The sequence below is a fragment of the Rhinatrema bivittatum genome, chromosome 1, assembly GCF_901001135.1.
Source record: "Rhinatrema bivittatum chromosome 1, aRhiBiv1.1, whole genome shotgun sequence".
NCBI classification, from domain to species: Eukaryota; Metazoa; Chordata; class Amphibia; order Gymnophiona; family Rhinatrematidae; genus Rhinatrema; species Rhinatrema bivittatum.
Genome location: NC_042615.1, coordinates 239,645,643 through 239,669,987, shown reverse-complemented (window position 1 = coordinate 239,669,987; position 24,345 = coordinate 239,645,643). Strand labels below are relative to the sequence as shown.

Below are 24,345 nucleotides of genomic sequence, written 5' to 3'. Positions count from 1 at the left end.
TTTGAGGGAAGAAGATAGATGGAGAGAAAAGAAATAGAAAAAAAGACAATATGAAAGGAATTGGCAAAAAAATAAGAAAGGGAAGGTGGAACAAAAAAGCCTGTGACCAACCGATTAGAAAACTAAGATCAGACAGCAAAGGTAAAAATAAATTACTTTTTACTGATTGGCACATGTAATCTTTGGTAATGTGCAAGAGTAGCACTTTCTCTATGCGGATCTCACAATGTACAAGATCAACATGGAGGAAGTGGAAACCCACGGGGCCTGCACAGAGGAGGCAGCAGAATGGGCTTCAGTGCCAATAGCAGCAATCAGCACCTCCCCATTAGCCATGCGGCATCAATGACAGTGGCAGCAGAGGAATGAGAGAGGCTCCAAGGTTGCTGGCAAAAGAGAGGGGGTCTGCCTTTAGTGTGTGCATGTGTATGAATGGGAGTCTGCCTGGGGGTGTATGTGTGTGAATGCATGGGTGCCTGCCTGAGGGTGTGTCTGTGTATGAGAATGAATGGGTGTCTTCCTGGGGTTTGTATGTGTGAAAATAGGTGCTTGCCTGTGTGTGGTGTATGAGTTTGTGATAATGAATTGGTGCCTGTCTGGGGGTCTGTGTGTGTGAGAATGAATGTGTGCATGCCTCGGGGATTGTGAGGGAGTGGTGTGAAAATGAATGGGAGCTTGCCTGGGTATGTGTGTTTGTGTGTATGTGAGGGAGCCAGAGAGAGTGAGAGCATGAGTGTGTATGAGAAAATCCAGGGGAGTAAGAGTTTGTGGGGGGGGGGGGGGGGGGGGGGGGGGGGGGGGGGGGGGTGTGGACGGGAAGAGAGTGTCTTAGAGCCTGAGAGGGTGTCAGTGTCTGTGAGAGCGAGATGTTATGGTGGTTATAAGATCATGAATGTGTATGTATGTGTGAGAGAGAATGGACATGTGATTATGTGTGAGAGAGAGAGAGGATAACCTCCTAATCCTTGACAATATCAGGGTGACTGGAAATCAAGAGCTTTTTAAAATCCTTATAAGTTTTAATTATTGGGTGTTATTTGATATATGTGCCGTTTTGAAATATTTTATTGGTGTTTGTAAAAATGTATATGATTTTAATTAATAGAAATTCTATTTATCAGTAGTTTTAAAATATTCTTTTATTAGTATGGTTTTACTATTATAACTGATGCTTTATGTTTCTTGATTTTATTTGCTTTACGAGGAATGTGGTTCTGTTTTTCCATTGTTAATACACAAGAGTCTGGCTTCTTGGGGTTTCCATTTCAGTTTTTGTCTAATTTGTGCTCCTTTATTTTGTATTCTGTATTTTGTGAGGGTCTGTCTCTGCTCTGTGTGTGTGACCATGATGAGAGATTCTGCTAGCATAGGGATCTATAGCAATCTGGTTTGTTTTGTTTCCTCAGTAGGTGGTGTATTGGTATTCTAGGACCCAGTGTAGTATTTACCCTTGCTTTTTCACAGGTAGGGTTATTGTTGTTTGAGTCCTTGTTGTTATTACTGTTATGTTGCAATGGGATTGCAGTATAGATTTTGAGTGTCTTTTTTGCGGGGTTTTGTGTTAGTTCACTATGTGCCTGGCAGTGGAAGGTGTTTGTGCTGCTGTTACTGTGAGGTGACCCCAGAATTTGAAAATATCTTTTAGTATGATGAGCTGTAAGGGAAACATCCAAGCTCCATTGTTTGAGGGAATTTCAGTGGATGCACAGAGTTACAGAACTGGAGGAGCAGGATTTATATTGACATTCTGTCCCTTTCTATAAATTCCAGACTTCACTCTCATAGCCACATAGAATTAGTTGAATGAGGCTATCAAACAATTTTATAGTGTGAAACTGACCAGCTTTTTAAAATTACGCAGAATACCCTTTGGACTTTTTTATTAACACTAAATATTCAAAAGCTGTGTTCATCCCATCAAGCTCATATATCTCATTAAAGAGGTAAATTGAATAAACACAATAACTGTTTTATTATTGTTACTCAAATTATAACAATAACATTTATCTTGGAATATTTTATATATATTTAATATAAATGAAAGGTTTTCACAAGATAGGTTGTGTCATGAAACATTTTATTATGTATATATTTAAGGAAACATACATAAATTGTCGAAATACATTTCGTTCGTTTAACCTTTAACCTCTGGTTTGCTAGTAGACTGAATTACTGTGTCACGAAATTATGTTTGTCTAAAAAGTGTGTCACCAACATGAAAAGTTTGGAAAGCTCTGTCCTAGACACTTGAATTACAAAATTATCTGACCAAGGTACAGGCTGAGTAGTATTAAACTTGCATTTTCACGGTTGTGAAATACCAGGTCAAGAGTTTGGCCCTGCCTATGAGTGGGCCCACTAATCAGCTGAGACCACCCTAGTCCTCCTAGGGCCTCAAGAAGGTGAGAGCCCGAAGGAGGAAGAGGGTTAGAGTTGAGGTGTAGGCTGAAATCACCAGCTAAAATGGTAGGGTAAGTAAGGATTCGACTAACAGGGATAAATTGTGATTGAGTGTACCAGGGGGACAATAAACAATACATAGATTTGTGATAGTGGTAGAGATAAAGCAAAATTGCTTACCTTGTAATAGGTGTTATCCCAGGACAGCAGGATGTAGTCCTCACATATGGGTGACATCAGTAATGGAGCCCTATGTATGGAAAAAACTTCTCTCAAAGTTTCTATGAAACTTTTGACTGGCACCAGAGTGCCTACTGAGCATGCCCAGTATGCCATGATATTACCTGCCACAGGGGTCTCCCTTCAGTCTGTTTTGTAGCAATTAGTGTTGGCCAAAAATAAAATAATAAAACGTATCAGACCCAACTCCGCGGGGTGGTGGGTGGGTTTCGTGAGGACTACATCCTGCTGTCCTGGGATAACACCTATTACAAGGTAAGCAATTTTGCTTTATCCCATGACAAGCAGGATGCTAGTCCTCACATATGGGTGATTAGCAAGCTAGAGGCTGAGTCATTTTGTGGTGAAGCAACAGTGAAGTATTGTTGTTGAAATGAATCAAAGATCACAGCAGGTTGGATGTAGAAGGAGTTGGGGTTACACTGGAAACAAGTTCTTTTTTTTTTTTTTTTTAAATTTATATTTTATTAAGTTGAAAGAAAAACAAACAGTCAAGACCAACATAACTACAAAATGGCAAACCTGTTGTCTTTCAACATTTACAAACATTAGAAACGTCACCCAGAACCTCTTCCCCCCCTACCCCCTGGATCCCCACCCTCTTCCATGAGTTCGTAATTAGGAATAGTGAGAAAGACTTATCACAGATTGGACTCCCGTAGTCAAGGATAGACGTAGTCTGCCAAGGCCAGAAGGAAAAGAGAGTCATAGTCCCGGTGTAGACCAAGGCTAATCAGAAACAGTCTTTTCCCAGTCCAAGAACGGTGTCCATGGGGCTTTAAAAATAGACATAGTGTGATGAATCTCCGCAGTAATCGCCGCCATTCGACACAAGTAAGGAAACAAGTTCTTTAAGACAGAATCTTGTCTTCCTTCTTTGTCTAAACAGTAGTGAGCTGCAAAAGTGTGAAGAGAACTCCATGCTGCTTTACAAATGTCCAGAATAGGAACAGAGCGAAGGTGCACTACTGAGGTTGACATCGCTCTGACTGAATGTGCTTTTCCTCGCCCTTCAAGAGTAAGGCCTGCTTTCTCATAACAAAATTGTATGCAATCTGCTAGCCAATTTGACAAAGTATGTTAACCCACTGGTTTACCTGGTTTGTTTGGATCATAGGATACAAATAGCTGACTGGATTTCCTTTGGACTGTAGTGCGGTTTAAGTAGAAAGATAGCGCACGTTTACAGTCCAAGGTATGTAAGGCTCTTTCTCCCTGGTGAGAGTGAGGCCTTGGAAAGAATGTTGGTAAAACTATAGACTGATTGAGGTGGAATTCCGTGACTACTTTTGGAAGGAATTTAGGAATAGTACGGAGGACCACCCTGTCATGTAGGAACTTTGTAAAAGGTTCGTATGTGACCAGAGCTTGTAGTTCACTGACCCTTCTAGCTGATGTAATGGCTATGAGGAATGCAGTTTTCCATGTAAGATATTTAAGGTCACAGGTATCTATGGGTTCGAATGGGGAACACATGAGCCTGGTTAATACTACGTTCAGATCCCATTGTATGCTTGGGGAATGAAGTGGAGGTTTAAGGTGAGTTAAGCCTTTCATAAATTTACTGACGAGAGGCTGTGTAGAGATAGGTGCATCTCCCAGCCTGTTATGGTAAGCTGAGATTGCACTCAAATGTACTCTCTTACAGATGAAGTCCGAAGACCAGAATCTGAAAGATGGTATAGGTAATCAAGTAGTGAGGTAGTGGGGCAAGTGAAGGGATCTAAAGATTTCTGAGTGCACCACAAAGTAAACCGTTTCCATTTGTAGGAATAATTCTTTCTAGTGGAAGGTTTACGTGAAGCTATCAGCACTTGAGATATAGTGGTTGGAAGGTTGAGTGGTTGTAAGATCAAGCTTTCAACATCCATGCCGTCAGGGACAGGGATTGAAGGTTGGGATGGCGCAAGCGACCCTGATCCTGAGTTATGAGAATGGGAGCTACTCCAGACGAATTGGATCCCCGACTGAGAGGTCTAGCAGTGTGGGAAACCATACTTGTCGAGGCCAGTATGGGGCTATGAGTATCATTGTCCCTTTGTCCTGTTGTAGCTTCACTAGAGTTTTGGTTATGAGCGGTATCGGTGGATACGCGTATAACAGGCCTGAGTTCCAATGGCGAGCAAAGGCGTCCTTTGGTAGGCTGTTCTCCTGTTGTAACAGGGAGCAGTAATTGTTCACTTTGTAGTTCAGATGAGATGCAAAGAGATCTATTGTTGGTTGACCCCAGAGTTGGAAGATCTTGGTTGCTATCGTTGGATCCAAGAACCACTCGTGTGGTTGGAACTGACAACTGAGGCGATCGGCTATTATGTTGCGGATGCCTGCTAGGTAAGTGGCTCGTAGAAGAATGGAGTGTGCTAGGGCCCAGTCCCAAATCTGTGCTGCTTCTTGGCAAAGGAGGTAGGAGCCTGTCCCCCCTTGTTTGTTGATGCACCACATGGCTACTGTGTTGTCAGTTTGGATCAGAACAATTTTGTGTGAAAGGCAGTCCTTGAACGCATGTAGCGCATAACGTATAGCTCGAAGCTCTAGGAAGTTTATTTGGAAAGAGGCTTCGGCTTTTGTCCACGTCCCTTGGGTCTTGAGAGGACCAATGTGTGCTCCCCAGCCTAAGGTGGAGGCATCTGTAGTTAATGTGACTTGTGGAACTGGTTGCTGGAAAGGCAGACCTTTGAGCAAATTGTTCGTTAATGTCCACCAGAGGAGAGAGGAATGTAGTTCCTGCGTTATCTGAATGGGAGTGGACAATGGTTGAATGGCTTGAATCCACTGAGATTTGAGTGTCCATTACATTAGTCGCATGGTCAATCTGGCCATGGGAGTGACATGAACTGTGGAGGCCATGTGTCCGAGTAGGGTGAGGCACTGATGAGCTGTAACTTGAGATTGATTTCAGAGAGAGTGAGCCAGGAGAACGAGTGCTTGAGCACGGTCTCTTGGAAGAAAAGCTTTTGCTATCATGGTGTTTAAATCTGCACCTATGAATTGTAGTAGGTGAGATGGTGTGAGATGGGATTTTTGGTAGTTGATGAGAAATCCCAAGGAGTGAAGCAAGTGGACTGTGAGCTTGAGGGATTTGAGAGCTCCTTCTTTTGTCTGACTCCTGATGAGCCAATCGTCCAGATAAGGGAATACATGCACCTTTTGTTTGTGAAGATGTGCCACCGCTATTGCCAGACACTTTGTGAACACTCGAAGTGCTGAGGCTAGGCCGAATGGCAGCACTTGGCATTGAAAATGTTGACCTTTGACCAGGAATCGCAAGTATTGGCGATGTGGAGGAAAGATGGGAATGTGAGCGTATGTGTCTTGAAGATCCAGAGAGCAGAGCCAATCTCCTCTTTGAAGGAGAGCTAGCACGGTGCCTAACGATACCATCCTGAATTTTTCTTTTCTGAGAAATTTATTGAGATTTCTGAGGTCTAGGATGGGACGAAGGCCTCTGGTTTTCTTTGGAATGAGGAAATAGCGGGAGTAGAATCCTCTGCCCTGCTGGGGGACTGGTTCTATGGCCCTGGCTCTCAGAAGGGTGGATAATTCTGCTTGTAGAATTTTGGAATGTTGATTCACTGTCCAAGATGAGAGTGGTGGATTTTCTTTTGGTACAGTGAGAAAATCTAATCTGTAACCGTGAGCTGTTATGGAAAGAACCCATTGGTCTGTGGATATGGAGGTCCAGGTGTGATCGAAATAGGTTACCTGACCTCCTACGGGTAGGTGTGGAAGTGGGTTGGTGGGGTGGCTGCAGCTCTCTGATTTCTTTCAAAAACCTGATGTTGAGGCAGTTTGAGGAGGCGGTTGGGGCCTTGCAGGCCTTTGCCTAGCTTGTGGACGTTGAGCTGGGCGAGACGGTCTTGTCCGGTTTGATGGGGGATAGTATCGGCACTGGCGGTAGTAAGGGCGCCTTATATCTCTTCTAGGAGATCTTCTGACCGGGGGTTGAGACTCCTGAGGCAGTAAAGAGAGTTGCTTAAGCGTCTCAGTATGATCCTTAATAGTCGCAACTGCTTCTTTGACTTTGTCACCAAAGAGGTTATCCTCCAAACAGGAAAGGTCTGCTAGCCTTTCTTGTACCTCAGGCCAGAGATCGGATGCCCTAAGCCAGGCCCATCTACGTGCTGTTATACCAGAAGCTGAGAATCGTGCTGCAGTTTCAAAACTGTCATAGGTGGCTCTGACTTCATGTTTGCCTGCTTCTAGGCCTTTATGCACTAGTTGATGGAATGGTTCCTGATATTGATCAGGAAGGGTAAGTACTAGATCCTGTACTTGCTTCCAAAGATTTCTTTGGTATTGATTCATAAAAAGTTGGTATGATGCAATACGAGAAACCAACATAGAACCTTGGAAGACTTTGCGGCCTAAGTTGTCCATGAACCTGTTGTCTTTCCCCGGTGGTGTAGAGGCATGAGACTTTAGTCTTTTGGCCTTCTTCTGGGCCGACTCTATGACTGACTGGTGAGGTAACTGGGTTTTTTGAAATCCGGGTATTGGTTGGACTAAGTAAGTGGCATCTGACCTCTTATTGACCGCTGCCAGTGAACCTGGGTGTTCCCATATTCTGTACAGGAGTTCTTGTAAATCTTCATGTACCGGCCCAGTCAAAATCTCCTTGGGAGGGTCTACAAACTGTAGGACCTCCAGTGTCTTTTGCCTGGCATCCACTTCTGCATGTAACTGGAAGGGGATGGTGTCCGCCATGTCCTTCACAAAATTTGAGAAGGATAAATCTTCAGGAGGAGACTTCCTATGATCCTCAGGAGGAGATGGTTCAGACAGTATGTCTTCTTCTGAGTAGTCCATCTCTGTCTCTGTGCCCGTGTCTTTTGGTGACCTTGGTAGAACTGGCACTCTCTGTGGCAGTGTGGGCATTGATGGAAGTAATGGAGAACAAGGCTGAAGAGGCCTGGGAACTCCTGAAGGTCCTGGCACCGGTTCTTCTTGGATGTCTCTGGGTTTGTTCGAGATGGCATCGAGTAGGGCATCCAATTTAGACATCAGCAGTTGAAGAACCGTGAAATTGGAAGGTGGTACCGGTGAAGGCATCGGGCGAGGCATCGGATGCGGAATTGATGGCCATGGATCAGAAGGCATCGGAGCTGGTGTCGATGGCGACATCAGTGTCGATGGCTGGCATGGTACCGCATCGAGGAGCGCTTGTTGCACCGCTTGACGGATATACATGTCAAGTTCCGCCCGCATAGCTGATGGAATCAGAGCAGCTATGGGGGGAGGCGGCAATGGCGATACCGATACCTCCTCAGGGCCCTGAGGAGGTATGGTGTCCAGCACCGATATCGGTGGGGATCGCCCCGGTACCGTAGGCCTTGGAACCTCCGGACTCGTCCAAGCTTTCTTAGCGGAGGATGCCGCATACTTCGATGGCTCAGCAGGCACCGGCTCGGTGGCATGCTGTCGATGCTTCTCCTTATGTTTTTCGCTGCCGGAGGTGGACGCCTTCGACGATGGCGAGGGGGAGGGAGTAGAAGCGTCTCCTGCCTCACCTGGAAGTCGTCATTTCAGCACAACTTGTCTTATCGATCCTGCCGGCGATGACTGGGTAGACGTCGATGCCGATGGAAGCAATTGAACCTTGAAGAGATGCTCCATCTTCTCCATCCGGAGCAGACATCCCTTCGATGTCATTTCGGCACATAAAAGACAAGACTTCATGTCGTGTTTTTCGCCGAGGCAAAGAACACATTCTTGGTGCGGGTCCGTATTGGACATGTTTCTCGCACAATTCGGGCATTTTTTAAAACCCGAGGCCATTTTTGCCGGATAGCCGTCGACGGCAATGTGAGGAAAATTTTTGGTATGGAACCGACGAAAACTCGGGGAAAAAAACTGAAACCGCGATGGAACGGAAGGGAGACCCTTGCGGTGGAAGTTTTTCCAAACTTTTTGAAAAGTTTAGTAGACTGTGAAAATGACCTCAGGACTCCAGTTTAACCGCGAGGCTAACGGCTCCGAGGAAAAAAGAAGACTGAAGGGAGACCCCTGTGGCAGGGAATATCATGGCATGCTGGGCATGCTCAGTAGGCACTCTGGTGCCAGTCAAAAGTTTCATAGAAACTTTGAGAGAAGTTTTTTCCGTACATAGGGCTCCATTACTGATGTCACCCATATGTGAGGACTAGCATCCTGCTTGTCCTGGGATAAGCATCATTTCAATGTGACTTGAAATTTAAAACTTTCTTACTAGGCTGTAGGGAAGTCTTAATTATGAGTAAATCTCCTCCACACCAATTAGGATGGGTTTGGGAAAAGTAAGAATAACCATCTGGACAAAGACTTTTTAATATTGTTTCATAGTCATATAGCCAGGTTTCTGAAATTAACAAAGCATCAGCAGAATGAGTGGAGATTAGGTCATGAACAATGGGAACTTGTTTCCTAATTTATTGCATATTGAAAATTAGAATCAAAATTGAAAATAATAAAGTAGTAGTTTTTAGGGAGGGTGTAATAGTGATTAGAGAGGAGATGTGGCAGTGAGGTTTACCATGATATAAATTAAGTTTTCCGTACTGACGTGCAGCACAGAGTGTCTGCGCACAGAAAAAAATTGTCACAAGAAACACCATTTGACGTAAGTAACCTCAAGGAAAGGCTGAGCAACAGTTGAAAGGTGGGACCAGCCAGGAAATCCAAAACCAGATTAAGACTCCACAAGGGTACTGGCAACCACAGGGGAGGACGAAGATGCTTCACCCCCTAAGTAATGAGTCACATCTGGATGAGCTGACAAGGGTCCATCATTCACGTGACCTCGGAAACAGGCAAGAGCTGCCACCTGTACCTTCAATGAATTAAGGGCCAAGCCTTTTCGCAAACCATCCTGCAAAAATTAAAAAATGAGCAGGACCTTAACCGAACAAGGGAGAATACCTCGATCTTCACATCAGGCCTCAAACTGTTGCCAAATCTGCGCATAGGCTAAGGAAGTGGAAAACTCTCTCTCATAGCAAGGTGGCAATCAGTGTAGTGGAATATCCCTGCTTCAGCATCCGAGACCTTTCAAGGACCATACCATAAGACAAAACAGAGTCTGATCTTCGTGAAGAACGGGCAACTGAGGTAGCAGATACCTGTGAACCAGTAATCTGATAAGAGGGTCCACCAGGAGCCTCCTGGGCCAAATCTGGCACCACCAAAAGCACCACCCCCATGTGAGTCGCGATCCTCCAAATCATTCTTCCCAACATGGGCCACTGGAGAAAAAGTATATAGGAGCTTGCCCACCGGCCACTCCTGCACGAGAGCATCAATGCCAAAGGACTTTTGATCTTTCCTATGACTGAAGAAGTGAGGAACCTCCACACTGAGATGTTGCCAACAGATCTAGAAACAGTAGGCCCCAGCAGTCCACTATGAGCTGGAACACCTCGTTTGACAATGTCATTCTCCTAGGACCAGACTGCTGAGAAAGTCTGCTCTTATGTTGTCTATTCCTGCAATATGAGAGGCTGAGATCTCCTGAATATGCACTTCCACCCATTCCATAAAGTTGGGCTATTTCCTGATACACTTGCTGGCTTCCTGGTTCATCCCTGGCGATTGATGTAAGCCACTGTCATCTCATTGCCTGACATTATCCAGACCACTCGACCCTGCAATCGGTCAATGAATCAAAACTAAGCCTGGGCTTCAAGTAGATTGATGCTCCGGAGAGACTCTTCTGTACTCCAGCACCCTTGCATCATCAACTCCCGACAGTAGGCTCCCCAACCCAAGAGGCTCACAACAGTCCTGAATACTAGCCAGTCCAGTAATTGTAGGGACACCCCCCTTCCTTAGATGGTCTGCTTGCAATCACAACTGCAGCTGTATGCTGATATCCACCGGCAGGTGAAGCCATATTGAATAGTTTTGAGACTGTGGACTCCGAGCCAGCAGAGAGTACATTTGTGCCCTTAGTCACGGAACCACCTCTAGAGTGGCCGCCCATCAAACAGAGCACCTATAGATAAGGCCACACTGTCGGGCGTATTGTTTCCATCGATAGTCGCAGCTGCGCCATCAACTTCTGAATGCGGCCCTCCAGCAGGAATACCCTTCCTTGCTTCATGTCAAACTGAACACAGAAATACTCCAGTGTATGGGATGGCTGCAGATTGCTCTTGGCCAAGTTTACCACCCATCCTAGTTCCTGTGGCAAGGAGTTCACCTTGCGTGAGACTCAAAGGATCTCTTCTAGACTCTTGGCCAGAATCAGCCATTCGTCTACGTGTGGGTGAACCAGAATGCCATCCTCTCTCAGCACTGCTGCAACCAACACCATAACTTTGGAAAAAGATCTGGGTACGGCAGCTAACCCAAAAGGCAGCGCTCAAAACTGATGTTGCCACAAAACAGTGAAATGCAGAAACTGTTGATGCTCCAGATGGATGGGAATATGAAGGTACACCTCTGACAAATCCAGGGACGGAGACTTCCTTGTTTGTTTTGTCATTATCACTGAGCATAGGTTTCCATGCGAAGAGTCATCCTGAAATGACTGACTCTCTTGAGATCTAGGATGGGGCAAAAGGAGCCCTCTTCCTTGAGCACAACTAAATAAATGGAATATCGACCCATATTTTCTTGAGACCTAGGCACTGGAATAGCCCACAGGCTGAGGAGTCTTGACAACGTACACTCTTCTGCTTGTCTCTGGAGAGTTGCAGGGAGACAACTAGGGTAATAGACTGTTCTCTATTACCCTAGTTTTGTTATCCAGGTTCTTCTCTAACTTGTTAAATGTAAGACAAGACTTTGTCAATGTTGTTTCGCAAGTTACAATGTAAACCGAAGTGATAATTAATCCTGTTACTTGAACCTCGGTATATAAAAAGTTATAAATAAATAACCATCTCTTATCACCTGCAGAAAGGAGCAGCTACAAAAGTAAAAAATGTCCAAAAGGCGTGGTCATTGTTAAAAAATACCATTCTAGAAGCACAGTCCAGATGTATTCCACACATTAAGAAAGGTGGAAAGAAGGCAAAACAATTACCAGCATGGTTAAAAGGGGAGGTGAAAGAAGCTATTTTAGCCAAAAGATCTTCATTCAAAAATTGGAAGAAGGATCCAACAGAAGAAAATAGGGTAAAGCATAAACATTGGCAAGTTAAATGTAAGACATTGATAAGACAGGCTAAGAGAGAATTTGAAAAGAAGTTGGCTGTAGAGGCAAAAACTCACAGTAAAAACTTTTTTAAATATATCCGAAGCAGAAAGCCTGTGAGGGAGTCAGTTGGACCGTTAGATGATCAAGGGGTTAAAGGGGCACTTAGAGAAGATAAGGCCATCGCGGAAAGATTAAATGATTTCTTTGCTTCGGTGTTTACTGAAGAGGATGTTGGGGAGGTACCCGTAATGGAGAAGGTTTTCATGGGTAATGATTCAGATGGACTGAATCAAATCACGGTGAACCTAGAAGATGTGGTAGGCCTGATTGACAAACTGAAGAGTAGTAAATCACCTGGACCGGATGGCATACACCCCAGAGTTCTGAAGGAACTAAAAAATGAAATTTCAGACCTATTAGTAAAAATTTGTAACTTATCAATAAAATCATCCATTGTACCTGAAGACTGGAGGATAGCAAATGTAACCCCAATATTTAAAAAGGGCTCCAGGGGCGATCCAGGAAACTACAGACCGGTTAGCCTGACTTCAGTGCCAGGAAAAATAGTGGAAAGTGTTCTAAACATCAAAATCACAGAACATATAGAAAGACATGTTTTAATGGAACAAAGTCAGCATGGCTTTACCCAGGAATCCGCAGCCTGCGATCCTGAATTGTTAAGATTGACCAGGACCAACGAATGCAGCCTTGGAAAGAACGCCACCCAAGAAAAGGCACCCACTGAACTACCTCTCCCCGCTGAAGAACTAGTTAGGGGAGCTCCAATTCCAGGCGAAATCTCTGGCAACTTTTTCTATTCCCACATCATGCAGGAAAGGATCGGGCTTAGCAAAATCAGGAGACAAATCTATCCAAGCCTCCAAATAGCGCTGACAAGCTAGAAAATGCCAGGCTGAGATTCCGAAAATGGCAAGCAGCACAAGGGGTAAAGCGCTTAGGCTTTTTTGCTATCAGCGCCACAGTCATTTAACAGCATGCTCTAAACAAGAGTCTGAGAAGTATACATCCAGCTGTGCTCGCAATAGGCGCTTGTAAAAAATTAGGAGCCCAATTTACTATTCAGATAGGTGCCCAACTTGAGCACCCATCTAGGTGCCCTGAAGTGCACCAGTGTGCATCCAACTAGGCGCCCCTGAGGCGCACAACTGAGTGCCCAGGTAGGCGTCCTTATGTGCCCAGCTAAGCACACAACTAGAGGCACAGCCACGGCCTGCCACGTGGCGAAAAATCTAAGCCTGAGAGCAGAGCTCAGCCCAGAAGGCTGCTCATCCCACCAAGGTGCCCGAGTCCCCCAAGCTTCCCTGGAGGCGGGAACAGAAGTTGGATTGATGCAACAAGCACGGAAACCAGAGGGGAGAGGAATCCCTAAAATCAACTCCCCTTCTATTTCAAAATTTTTTTTTTTTTTTTTTTTTAAATACTCTAACTGAGCTCAGCCCGGTTGAGTACAGTGTATCTCCGGCTGCAGAGGGAGAGGGCATATACCTTCACCACCACACTCTGCTTCCTGCACATGCATAACAGACTGGTTCTGGATCCATCTATCCGAATGCTAAGAAAAGTCCTGATAACTTCTCAGATTAAAGACTTCATGTTATGCTATATTACAGTAGGTGGTAAGTAAATTAAGTTGGCAAGGTTTTGACTTGTTTTTAAAAAAAAAAACAAAAAAAAAACCCCATAGCCAAGAGCTCACCATTCAAATTATGCACACCAATCATAAGGTCAACTCCAACATCAACATACCTCCAAAGTACCATTTCCCCTATTCCCCTCCAAACCAACCACACCACCTCCCCCCACAATCAGTGACCTTCCAATTGTCATGTAGCAAGAATAAGTTGGGGGTCTCCAATCAATTATTTACTACAGTCTTATGGGGAACCATTTAGGAAGCACCTCACTGGGATCCACAGTTTATTCCCTTTCGCAGACTTATTCCTTAGCTTTTCCATTAGAGCCTCCACTTCCATCATTTCTCCCAGTCCCTTATACTGATCTTGTATCAGTGGGGCATTTTTAATTCTTCCAATTATTCAAGTGAACCTTCTACCCACTAAACAAAGCTTCTGAATAAGAATGTGAGGTTGATCTCCCTCTACTGCTTCTGGAACAAGCAGAAAAAGAAAAGCACAGGGGTCATCTGGCAATTGAACATCAGTTATCCTTCTTATTGTGCTCATCTCTCTCTAAAATGGGTATAACACAGGAATATAATATAATGTAAAATAAGTTCATTTGTATAATTTACAATATTTTGACAAAAATCTAAGTTTCCCTTGGTATGTCAGAATTATATCACATTTCTTGATAAGTCAATGAAATTCCTTGTATGATAATCATTCTAATCAAATCTCACATTCAAAACTCTTTATTTGCTAAAAACCAATGTTTTAGAATGTGTTTAAAAATTTGCTATTTATTCAAAACAAAAACCTCTGAGCTACAGTAAAACATTAATGCCATACTGATATGGACAAAGACTGAAGCTGCTCCTAAGAAAAACATGCACCTAACCCTAAAGACAAATTTTGGTCATTATAGGACTGGGTAAATCTCCAGTGTCTGTCACATTACTACAGTTTTAAGAACATATGAACATAAGAAATTGCCATGCTGGGTCAGACCAAGGGTCCATCAAGGCCAGCATCCTGTTTCCAACAGAGGCCAAAACCAGGCCACAAGAACCTGGCAATTACCCAAACACTAAGAAGATCCCATGCTACTGACAATTAATAGCAGTGGCTATTCCCTAAGTAAAACTCATTAATAGCCATTAATGGTCTTCTCCTCCAAGAACTTATCCAAATCTTTTTTGAACCCAGTTACACTAACTGCACTAACCACATTCTCTGGCAACAAATTCCAGAGCTTTATTGTGCATTGAGTGAAAAAGAATTTTCTCTGATTAGTCTTAAATGTGTTTCTTGCTAACTTCATGGAATGCCCCCTAGTCCTTCTATTATTCGAAAGTGTAAATAACCAATTCACATCTACTCGTTCAAGACCTCTCATGATCTTAAAGACCTCTATCATATCCCCCCTCAGCCGTCTCTTCTCCAAGCTGAACAGCCCTAACCTCTTCAGCCTTTCCTCATAGGGGAGCTGTTCCATCCCCTTTATCATTTTGGTTGCCCTTCTTTGTACCTTCTTTGGATTTTCAGAAGGCGTTTGACAATGTCCCTCATGATAGGCTTCTACGAAAACTAAAAAGTCATGGGATAGGAGGCGATGTCCTTTCGTGGATTTCAAACTGGTTAAATGTCAGGAAACAGAGTAGGATTAAATGGTCAATTTTCTCAGTGGAAAAGGGTAAACAGTGGAATTCCTCAGGAATCTGTACTTGGACCGGTGCTTGTCTATATATATATATATATATATATATATATGTGATCTGGAAAGGAATACGACGAGTGAGGTTATCAAATTTGCGGATGATACAAAATTATTCAGAGTAGTTAAATCACAAGCAGACTGTGATACATTACAGGAGGACCTTGCAAGACTGGAAGATTGGGCATCCAAATGGCAGATGAAATTTAATGTGGACAAGTGCAAGGTGTTGCATATAGGGAAAAATAACCCTTGCTGTAGTTACACGATGTTAGGTTCCACATTAGGAGCTACCACCCAGGAAAAAGATCTAGGCATCATAGTGGATAATACTTTAAAATCGTCAGCTCAGTGTGCTGCAGCATTCCAAAAAGCAAATAGAATGTTAGGAATTATTAGGAAGAGAATGGTTAATAGAACGGAAAATGTCATAATGCCTCTGTATCGCTCCTTGAATACAGTTTTGTATGTTTCTGACCCTTTGGGTTCCATTATTCAACACACAAATAAAATACACATTAACAAAAGGAAATCCACACCTCATGCGACTCTCCTTTCAGGAACTAAATTCAATAATTAAATGATCACACTCACTGTTGAACAATCAGACTCCTCTCCTTTGCGAACCTCCTGAAAACCTTTCTGCAAATGCAGCCGAGGCATTTCTAAAGCATTTGACTGATCCGATACCACTGAGATTTTGCCACCATCTCTTGAATATTTAGCAGAACCAGCATTTGGTGATGTATCTCTTCTCTGCACAGGTATCTGAAATGATAGCATGAATCATTTACATTACAGATGGTCATGTTGGTTTGAGGTGACATACTTCCAAAGCAATCACAGCTCAAGAAAACAAAGGCTACCTGCAGAAGAAAGCAAATTGTTACATGTAAACAGGCACTCTCCACAAATAGCAGGACAAGTCAGCCACACAAATGGCACCATTGTAGAACATGCTCTCAGCAGCCTTAGATTTGCATATGCACATGTTTTCCCATGCTGCTGCCCAAGTCTCTTCAGTCTTTCTACAAGTTAAGCTTCATCTATGGGGAGGGCAAAGGGACTGAGAGTGACTGAAATGACCTGTTATCTAAGAAGAACATCTGTTACAGATAAGCAATTTTGCTTTCTCCGTGGAAAAGGACTAGTTTCAGCCACATGAACAGGAACACGCAAGTTGAGGGTTGCAAGGTTAAATTTAAAAAATGTTTAAACTGCTTTGCAAACCAGAAGCTACAGTGGATGGTAGGGACATTGAAGCTATTAGTTAAATATGCTTGTTGTCTTGTAATGCTCAGAAAAAAGCAAGTTTGCTTACCATAAACGGTGTTTTCCGTAGATAGCAGATGAATTAGCCAGGCTGTCCAGGTACGTCCTCCATGCCACTAGGTGGCGGAGCTCTCTAAGATCACCCAAAGTCTTTAGATGAGGTGTTCCCTCCTGCCTGTCCCTGTGCCTGCTTGAGGCTCCTCAGTCTGTGTTAAAGCAAGAAGATATGCAATGTTCGAACTGTCTGGGGAGGCAGGAGGGTCAGCATGGCTAATTCATCTGCTATCTATGGGAAAACACGTTTAAGGTAAGCAAACTTGCTTTTTTCCCCATAGATAAGCGGCTGAATTAGCCATGCTGTCTGGGAGTCCCCAGCTGAAGTATTGAAAGCAGTAGCGTAGTCGTTTGTATGTCAGTGAGCACTCAATACATAATAGGAGGCGGACAGTTCTGAAATCGTTGCACTATTTAGTGTTTTTCTGGAGAATTATCCACCACATCTTAACATCATCCTCCGTCTGTTTGTCCAAACAGTAGTGGGATGTGAAAGTGTGAAGTGAAGACCATGTGGCTGCTTTGCAGATATCTAACAGACACATCATGAAAGTGAGCAACAGATGCAGCCATGGCACAGATTTGGTGTGCTTTGGATGTGGTAGACAATGATTCCGAACGTTTGTGAAAACAAAATTGTATGCAGTTGGTAAGCCAGGAAGATAATGTTCTCTGATACAGGAAGGCCTGGCACGTTCGGATTAAATGAGAGGAAGAGTTGCGAAGGTCTCGTCTGAGATTGAGTGCGTTGTTTATAATATGCAAGAGCACGTTTACAGTCTAAGGAATGAAGACACCGCTCGTTGTCATTTGCGTGTGGTCTTGGATGAAAAACAGGTAGTGTAATGGTTTGATTTAAATGAAATGCAGAAACTACCTTAGGTAGAAGGTTAGGATGCGAATGTAGTGTAACTTTGTCATGGTAAAATTCCAAATAAGGAGAATAGTGAACCAGTGCTTGAAGTTCGCTGATTCTTCTTGCGGAAGTTAGGGCGATTAAGAACAGCACTTTCCAGGAATGCTATCTAGGATGGCAGCTGTGCAGTGGTTCAAAGGGTGATAAAAGTTGTTCCAGAATTGGATTAACATCCCAAGGTACTGGGGGTTTTTTGACTGGAGGTCGTAAATGCAAAACTCCCTTCATAAATCTGGAAACTAGAGTATGACATGCTATAGGATTCTCCATTGAGAGGAGTGTGAATTGCTGATATTGCGCTGAGGTGAACGCATAAGGAAGCAGTAGCCAAACCTTGTGTATAAAGGATGTGGAGATAAGACAATAGTCGTTCAGGTGGGCATGTGAGTGGAACAATGTTCATAGAGGAACACCATAGCGGCATAATGTTTCCACTTAAGCTGATAATTGAGATGGGTGGATAGTTTTCTTGATGCCAGTAAAATATCTTGAAGTGGTGGAGATATATTTCAGTTTTGGAACGTGAGCCGTTCAATCGCCATGCAGTGAGATTCAAGGATGTGTGGAGTGGATGGAGAAGTGAACCCTTTTGTTGGGTGAGAAGAGTGGGAGAATTCCCCAGAGGAACTGTTTTGCAGATTGATAGTTGGAGCAGGTAAGAGTTCCATGGCTGACGCAGCCAAGCTGCTGCAATCAGAATTAAGTTCGCTTTGTCCTCGATGCATCTCTGTATTGCGCGTGATATCAAGGGAATTGGTGGAAACGCGTACAGAATATGTTGCAACCAATCCAGCAGGAATGCGTCTTGTATCAGACAGTGAACACTGGGGTAGACTGAGCAAAAGAGGGGAACCTTTCTATTGTGTTCTGAGGCAAAGAGATCTATGTGAGGAAGATCCCAAACTGAAAATATTCTGTCGGCCACGCTCTGGTCTAATTCCCACTTGTGTGGGTGAAAAATCCTGCTCAATTTGTCTGCTTTGGTATTGTTGATTCCTGGAATATATGTGACTTGTAGGGAGATTCCCCTGTTGTGAGCCCAGTCCAGAATCTCTACCGTTTCCTTGAAGAGGTTCCATGAACCAGACCCTCCTTGTTTGCTTATGTAAAACATCACCACTTGGTTGTCTGTGTGGATCATGATGACATGATGCTGCAGTTTGTGTTCGAAAGCTCGTAGTGCGTATTTGATGGCTCGTAACTCTAGGAGATTGATGTAATAAGTTTGTTCCTGAAACTACCATAACCCTTGAGTTTGTAGGTTGGCAAGTTGGGCTCCCCATCCTGTGGGAGAGGCATCTGTGGTAAGAATCAATTCATGGTGAAGAGCCTTAGTGGTAGGCCTTCGGTCAGCACTGGCGGAGTGATCCACCAGTGAAGGTCTCTTTTCATGCTGACGGTGGGTCTTACGTGAGTGGACAAGGGACTGTGAAACTGTGACCATTGGTGTTTTAATCCCCATTGAAGATGACGGATGTAAAGTCTTGGTGTTGGGGACTACATATGTACATGCTGCCATATGACCCAGCACAGTCAGGATTTGGCAAGCTGAGGCAGTGGTAAGGTTTAGTAGATGTTGGGCTATAGAAGTAAGTGCTATTGCCCTGGGTTGAGGTAAGAAAGCTTTGCCCCGAATGTTTATAGATGCTCTAAAAAAGACCAAGGTCTGGGTAGGTTGGAGATGAGATTCTTCGTAATTTATGAGAAGACCCAGATTGTCTAGATCAGTGGTTCTCAACCTTTTTTTGGCCGGGACACACCTGACAGATGGTTCTCACATGCGTGACACACTGAGCATGTGACCGTCACGGGGCTAAATGTAAACATGCACTCTGCATCCACAGGAATCCCCTCAACCCCCCGCAATGAGTGCAGAGCAGATCTAGGGCATTACCCTGTACAACTCGCCATACAAAAAAAGATATTCTGGTTCTGATGACATCTCAGTAAAAGCAAAACAAACTCCCTTTACTACCAGGCACAATAGCCCTTCTTATGAAAAGACAGTAATTTACCACTAATGCATATCCTATTGAGAAAACACAACAAATAAGATTGATACAAAAGCCTACATGCTAGTAAAATAACTCACCTCTGTCACACACCCAGAACTGACCTTCACCAAGTACAGAAAGACCACACATTATAAATATGGAGACAGAAACTGGAATGGAAAACCAAAAAAGCCACTCTGCATGCAGTGCAAACCTAGAGAAATGGAAAGAGAAATATAGCACCTAACATAGTCCCAGGATCTGCAATAATGCACACAAACTAACCCGCACAAAGATACACCTGTATTATGGAACACACTCAACCAGTAACAACCCTATCTAAGAAACACAACTATTAAACCAGGCCCTAAACACTAATACATTTCCTATTGGGAAAACAGAATAAGCCAAGCTGCTATAGCGCCCCACACAGAAATAATTGTAAAGCTTTACTAAAAATGTTACAAAACAGCTGCTGAACAGAATATCCAACAATTAAAAACTCATAAAAATTATTAAAACATGTCCAAATATCAATAAAATATTTCAAAACAGCAGACATCGCATAATACCCAATAATTAAAATGGCAATCAAGAAAAATAAATTTAAAAAGCCACCTTTTCTTACCCTCTCCAGCAACTCTCCTACTTCTTTCCCTTCCAGGCCAATAGCACTCACAGGAAGCAGCAAGGGCTGCTGAAGCTCTGTCCTGTCCTCTTCCTTAGCGCCCACAACCAGTCACTCACACACATAACTCCAATTAGACCCCACGAACAGTCTCAGTCTCTCTCACCTCCCTGACCAGTCTCTCTCTCAATCACACTCATGGTCTCTTATATACAAGCTCTCAATCACACACAAATGCTCTCACACCCACACCAGCTCTCACCCAGGCTTCCATTCACACCCACACACACCAGCTCTCACCCAAGCACCCATTCACACCCACACACACCAGCTCTCACCCAAGCACCCATTCACACCCACACACACCACCTCTCACCCAAGCACCCATTCACACCAGCTCTCACCCAGGCTCTCATTCACACACAGACACCCCAGCTCTCACCCAGGCACTCATTCACACACAGACACCCCAGCTCTCACCCAGGCACCCATTCACACCAGTTCTCACCCAGGCTTCCATTCACACCAGCTCTCACTCAGGCACCCATTCACACACAGACACTTCAGTTCTCAACCAGGCACCCATTCACACACAGACACACCAGCTCTCACCCAGGCACCCATTCACACCAGCTCTCACCCAGGCACCCATTCACACCCACACACACCACCTCTCACCCAGGCACCCATTCACACCCACACACACTACCTCTCACCCAGGCACCCATTCACACCAGCTTTCAGCCAGGCACTCATTCACACACAGACGCACCCGCTCTCACCCAGGCACTCATTCACGCACACAGTCGCACCCGCTCTCACCCAGGCACTCATCCACGCACAGACGCACCCGCTCTCACCCAGGCACTCATCCACGCACACAGACGCACCCGCTCTCACCCAGGCACTCATCCACGCACACAGACGCACCCGCTCTCACCCAGGCACTCATCCACGCACACAGACGCACACAGACGCACCCGCTCTCACCCAGGCACTCATCCACGCACACAGACGCACCCGCTCTCACCCAGGCACTCATTCACGCACACAGACGCACCCGCTCTCACCCAGGCACTCATTCACGCACACAGACGCACCCGCTCTCACCCAGGCACTCATTCACACACAGACGCACCCGCTCTCACCCAGGCACTCATTCACGCGCACAGACGCACCCGCTCTCACCCAGGCACTCATTCACGCGCACAGACGCACCCGCTCTCACCCAGGCACTCATCCACGCGCACAGACGCACCCGCTCTCACCCAGGCACTCATCCACGCGCACAGACGCACCCGCTCTCACCCAGGCACTCATCCACGCGCACAGACGCACCCGCTCTCACCCAGGCACTCATCCACGCGCACAGACGCACCCGCTCTCACCCAGGCACTCATCCACGCGCACAGACGCACCCGCTCTCACCCAGGCACTCATCCACGCGCACAGACGCACCCGCTCTCACCCAGGCACTCATCCACGCGCACAGACGCACCCGCTCTCACCCAGGCACTCATCCACGCGCACAGACGCACCCGCTCTCACCCAGGCACTCATCCACGCGCACAGACGCACCCGCTCTCACCCAGGCACTCATCCACGCGCACAGACGCACCCGCTCTCACCCAGGCACTCATCCACGCGCACAGACGCACCCGCTCTCACCCAGGCACTCATTCACGCGCACAGACGCACCCGCTCTCACCCAGGCACTCATTCACGCGCACAGACGCACCCGCTCTCACCCAGGCACTCATTCACGCGCACAGACGCACCCGCTCTCACCCAGGCACTCATCCACGCGCACAGACGCACCCGCTCTCACCCAGGCACTCATCCACGCGCACAGACGCACCCGCTCTCACCCAGGCACTCATCCACGCGCACAGACGCACCCGCTCTCACCCAGGCACTCATCCACGCACACAGACGCACACAGACGCACCCGCTCTCACCCAGGCACTCATCCACGCGCACAGACGCACACAGACGCACCCGCTCTCACCCAGGCACTCATCCATGCGCACAGACGCACACAGACGCACCCGCTCTCACCCAGGCACTCATCCACGCACACAGACGCACACAGACGCACCCGCTCTCACCCAGGCACTCATCCACGCACACAGACGCACACAGACGCACCCGCTCTCACCCAGGCACTCATCCACGCACACAGACGCACCCGCTCTCACCCAGGCACTCATCCACGCACACAGACGCACACAGACGCACCCGCTCTCACCCAGGCACTCATCCACGCACACAGACGCACCCGCTCTCACCCAGGCACTCATCCACGCGCACAGACGCACCCGCTCTCACCCAGGCACTCATTCACACACAGACGCACCCGCTCTCACCCAGGCACTCATTCACGCACACAGACGCACCCGCTCTCACCCAGGCACTCATTCACGCACACAGACGCACCCGCTCTCACCCAGGCACTCATTCACGCACACAGACGCACCCGCTCTCACCCAGGCACTCATTCACGCGCACAGACGCACCCGCTCTCACCCAGGCACTCATTCACGCGCACAGACGCACCCGCTCTCACCAAAAACTTCTTCTTCCTTCGCTGCAGGGATGGGCTCCAGTTCCGCCGCGGCTTTACTCCGGCGGGCCTTCTTTTTTCGCCACCGCGGGAATGGGCTCCCGTGGTGGCCTCGGTCGGGTTTCCTCTTCGCCGCCACAGGCTGTGGCGGCCTTGCTTTGTCGGGGTCAGGTCTCCTCTTCGCCGCCATGGGAATGGGCTCCCATGGCGGCTTTGCTTCGTCAGGGGTCGGGTTTCTTCTTCACTGCGCGATCTTGCTTCGTCAGAGTTCAAAATTCCTCCCTGCCTGCCTCACCGGCCAATCAAAGGCTTCCTCCCTTCTTCCTACTCCCACTGGTAGGGAGGAGGCTTCCGATTGGCCTGCGCGGGGGCAGGCAGAATGAAGGAGGCTTCCCATTGTGTAATAGGGGTAGGAAGAACGAAGGCTTCCAATTGGCCCGCGTGTGCTGGAAAAAGGCAAAAGGAAAGTAGAACGGGGTAGTGGGACACCGGGAGACGCGACACACCTGGCGGTGTTTGGCGACACACTAGTGTGTCGCGACACACCGGTTGAGAAGCGCTGGTCTAGATAATTGATTGTTTGCATTAAATTGTTTTGGAGAAGAACGGGAGTTGGGGCTACTAGTAGCCAATCGTCCAGAAAAGGAAATATTTGAATCCCCTGACGGAGGTGTGCCACCACTACCACTAGGCATTTCATGAATACCCTGGGAGCAGATGAGAGGCCAAAGGGAAGGACTTTGTATTAAAAATGTCTTTTTCCCCACTTGAAAACAAAGGTAATTCCAGGATTTGGGATGCATTGAGATATGAGCATATGCATCCTTTAAATCTATGGAGCACATCCAATCCATGGGTTGCAAGAACAGAAGGATTGATTTGAGAGAAGTTATTTTGAATTTTTCCTTTCAAATGTATTTGTTGAGGAAGCGAAGGTCCAGAATTGGATGTAGAACTCCTGATTTCTTGGGAATGAGGAAGTATTTTGAGTAAAAACCCTTCAGATGTTGGAAGGGTTGTACTTCCTGTATACAGTGTTGAAATATTTATTTCGTATTTTTTTTTTATATACCGCGGCACGTTGATAACCACCTCAGTTCACAATAAACAGTAAATCAGCAACAAGCTTTACAGTCAATATGAGAATGAAATCAGGTGTACATAATATCAAAAAAAATTAAGAACAAAATAAGAACACAATTCAGACACTAATAACATTAAATTAACAATAATCATAATCAATCGATCAGAGATACATGATAATCATCATCAATCGATCAGCGATACAAGAACAAGTAATTGGCATTTCAGAAAATAGAAAAGATCATTGGAAGTAGGCTTGTTCAAACAGCCAAGTTTTGAGGTTCTGCTTGAATTTCTTATGGCAGGGTTCTAGACGCAGGTCTGTGGGCATTTTGTTCCAGAAGTTGGTTCCCGCAATAGTGATTGAGCGTTCTCTTGTAGCAACGTGTTTGATGTGTTTAAGTGAAGAAGACGCCAGTTTGGCTTGGTGTATTTTTCTTATTGGTCTCTTTGAAGTGCGGAAGATGAATTTATCGGAGAACCATTGCATATCTTGGTTATAAATCGACTTATGAATGAGGGTGAGAACTTTGAATAGAATCCGATGCAATAGGAAGCCAGTGAAGGTACATGAGCACTGGAGTAATGTGTTCATGGCGGTGGGTATTAGTGAGTAAGCGAGCAGCAGGGTTTTGAAGCATCTGTAACTGTTGTATTGTGTTTTTAGGGAGACCTAGTAGTATGGCATTGCAGTAATCCAGTTTTGACAATATTGTTGCTTGTAAT

The 24,345-nt window shown here is 45.6% G+C and overlaps 1 protein-coding gene across 4 annotated transcripts in view; it reads right to left on the bottom strand.

The window, feature by feature from the left end:
• The window catches only part of KDM3A (lysine demethylase 3A), a 546,931-nt gene that overhangs the window by 346,462 nt on the left and 176,124 nt on the right, over nucleotides 1-24,345 (bottom strand). For all 4 annotated transcript variants that reach the window (XM_029592841.1, XM_029592851.1, XM_029592832.1 and 1 more), the window contains one exon: nucleotides 15,704-15,877. In XM_029592841.1, the coding sequence (XP_029448701.1) occupies nucleotides 15,704-15,877 (174 nt within the window). The remainder of the gene's footprint in view (nucleotides 1-15,703; nucleotides 15,878-24,345) is intronic.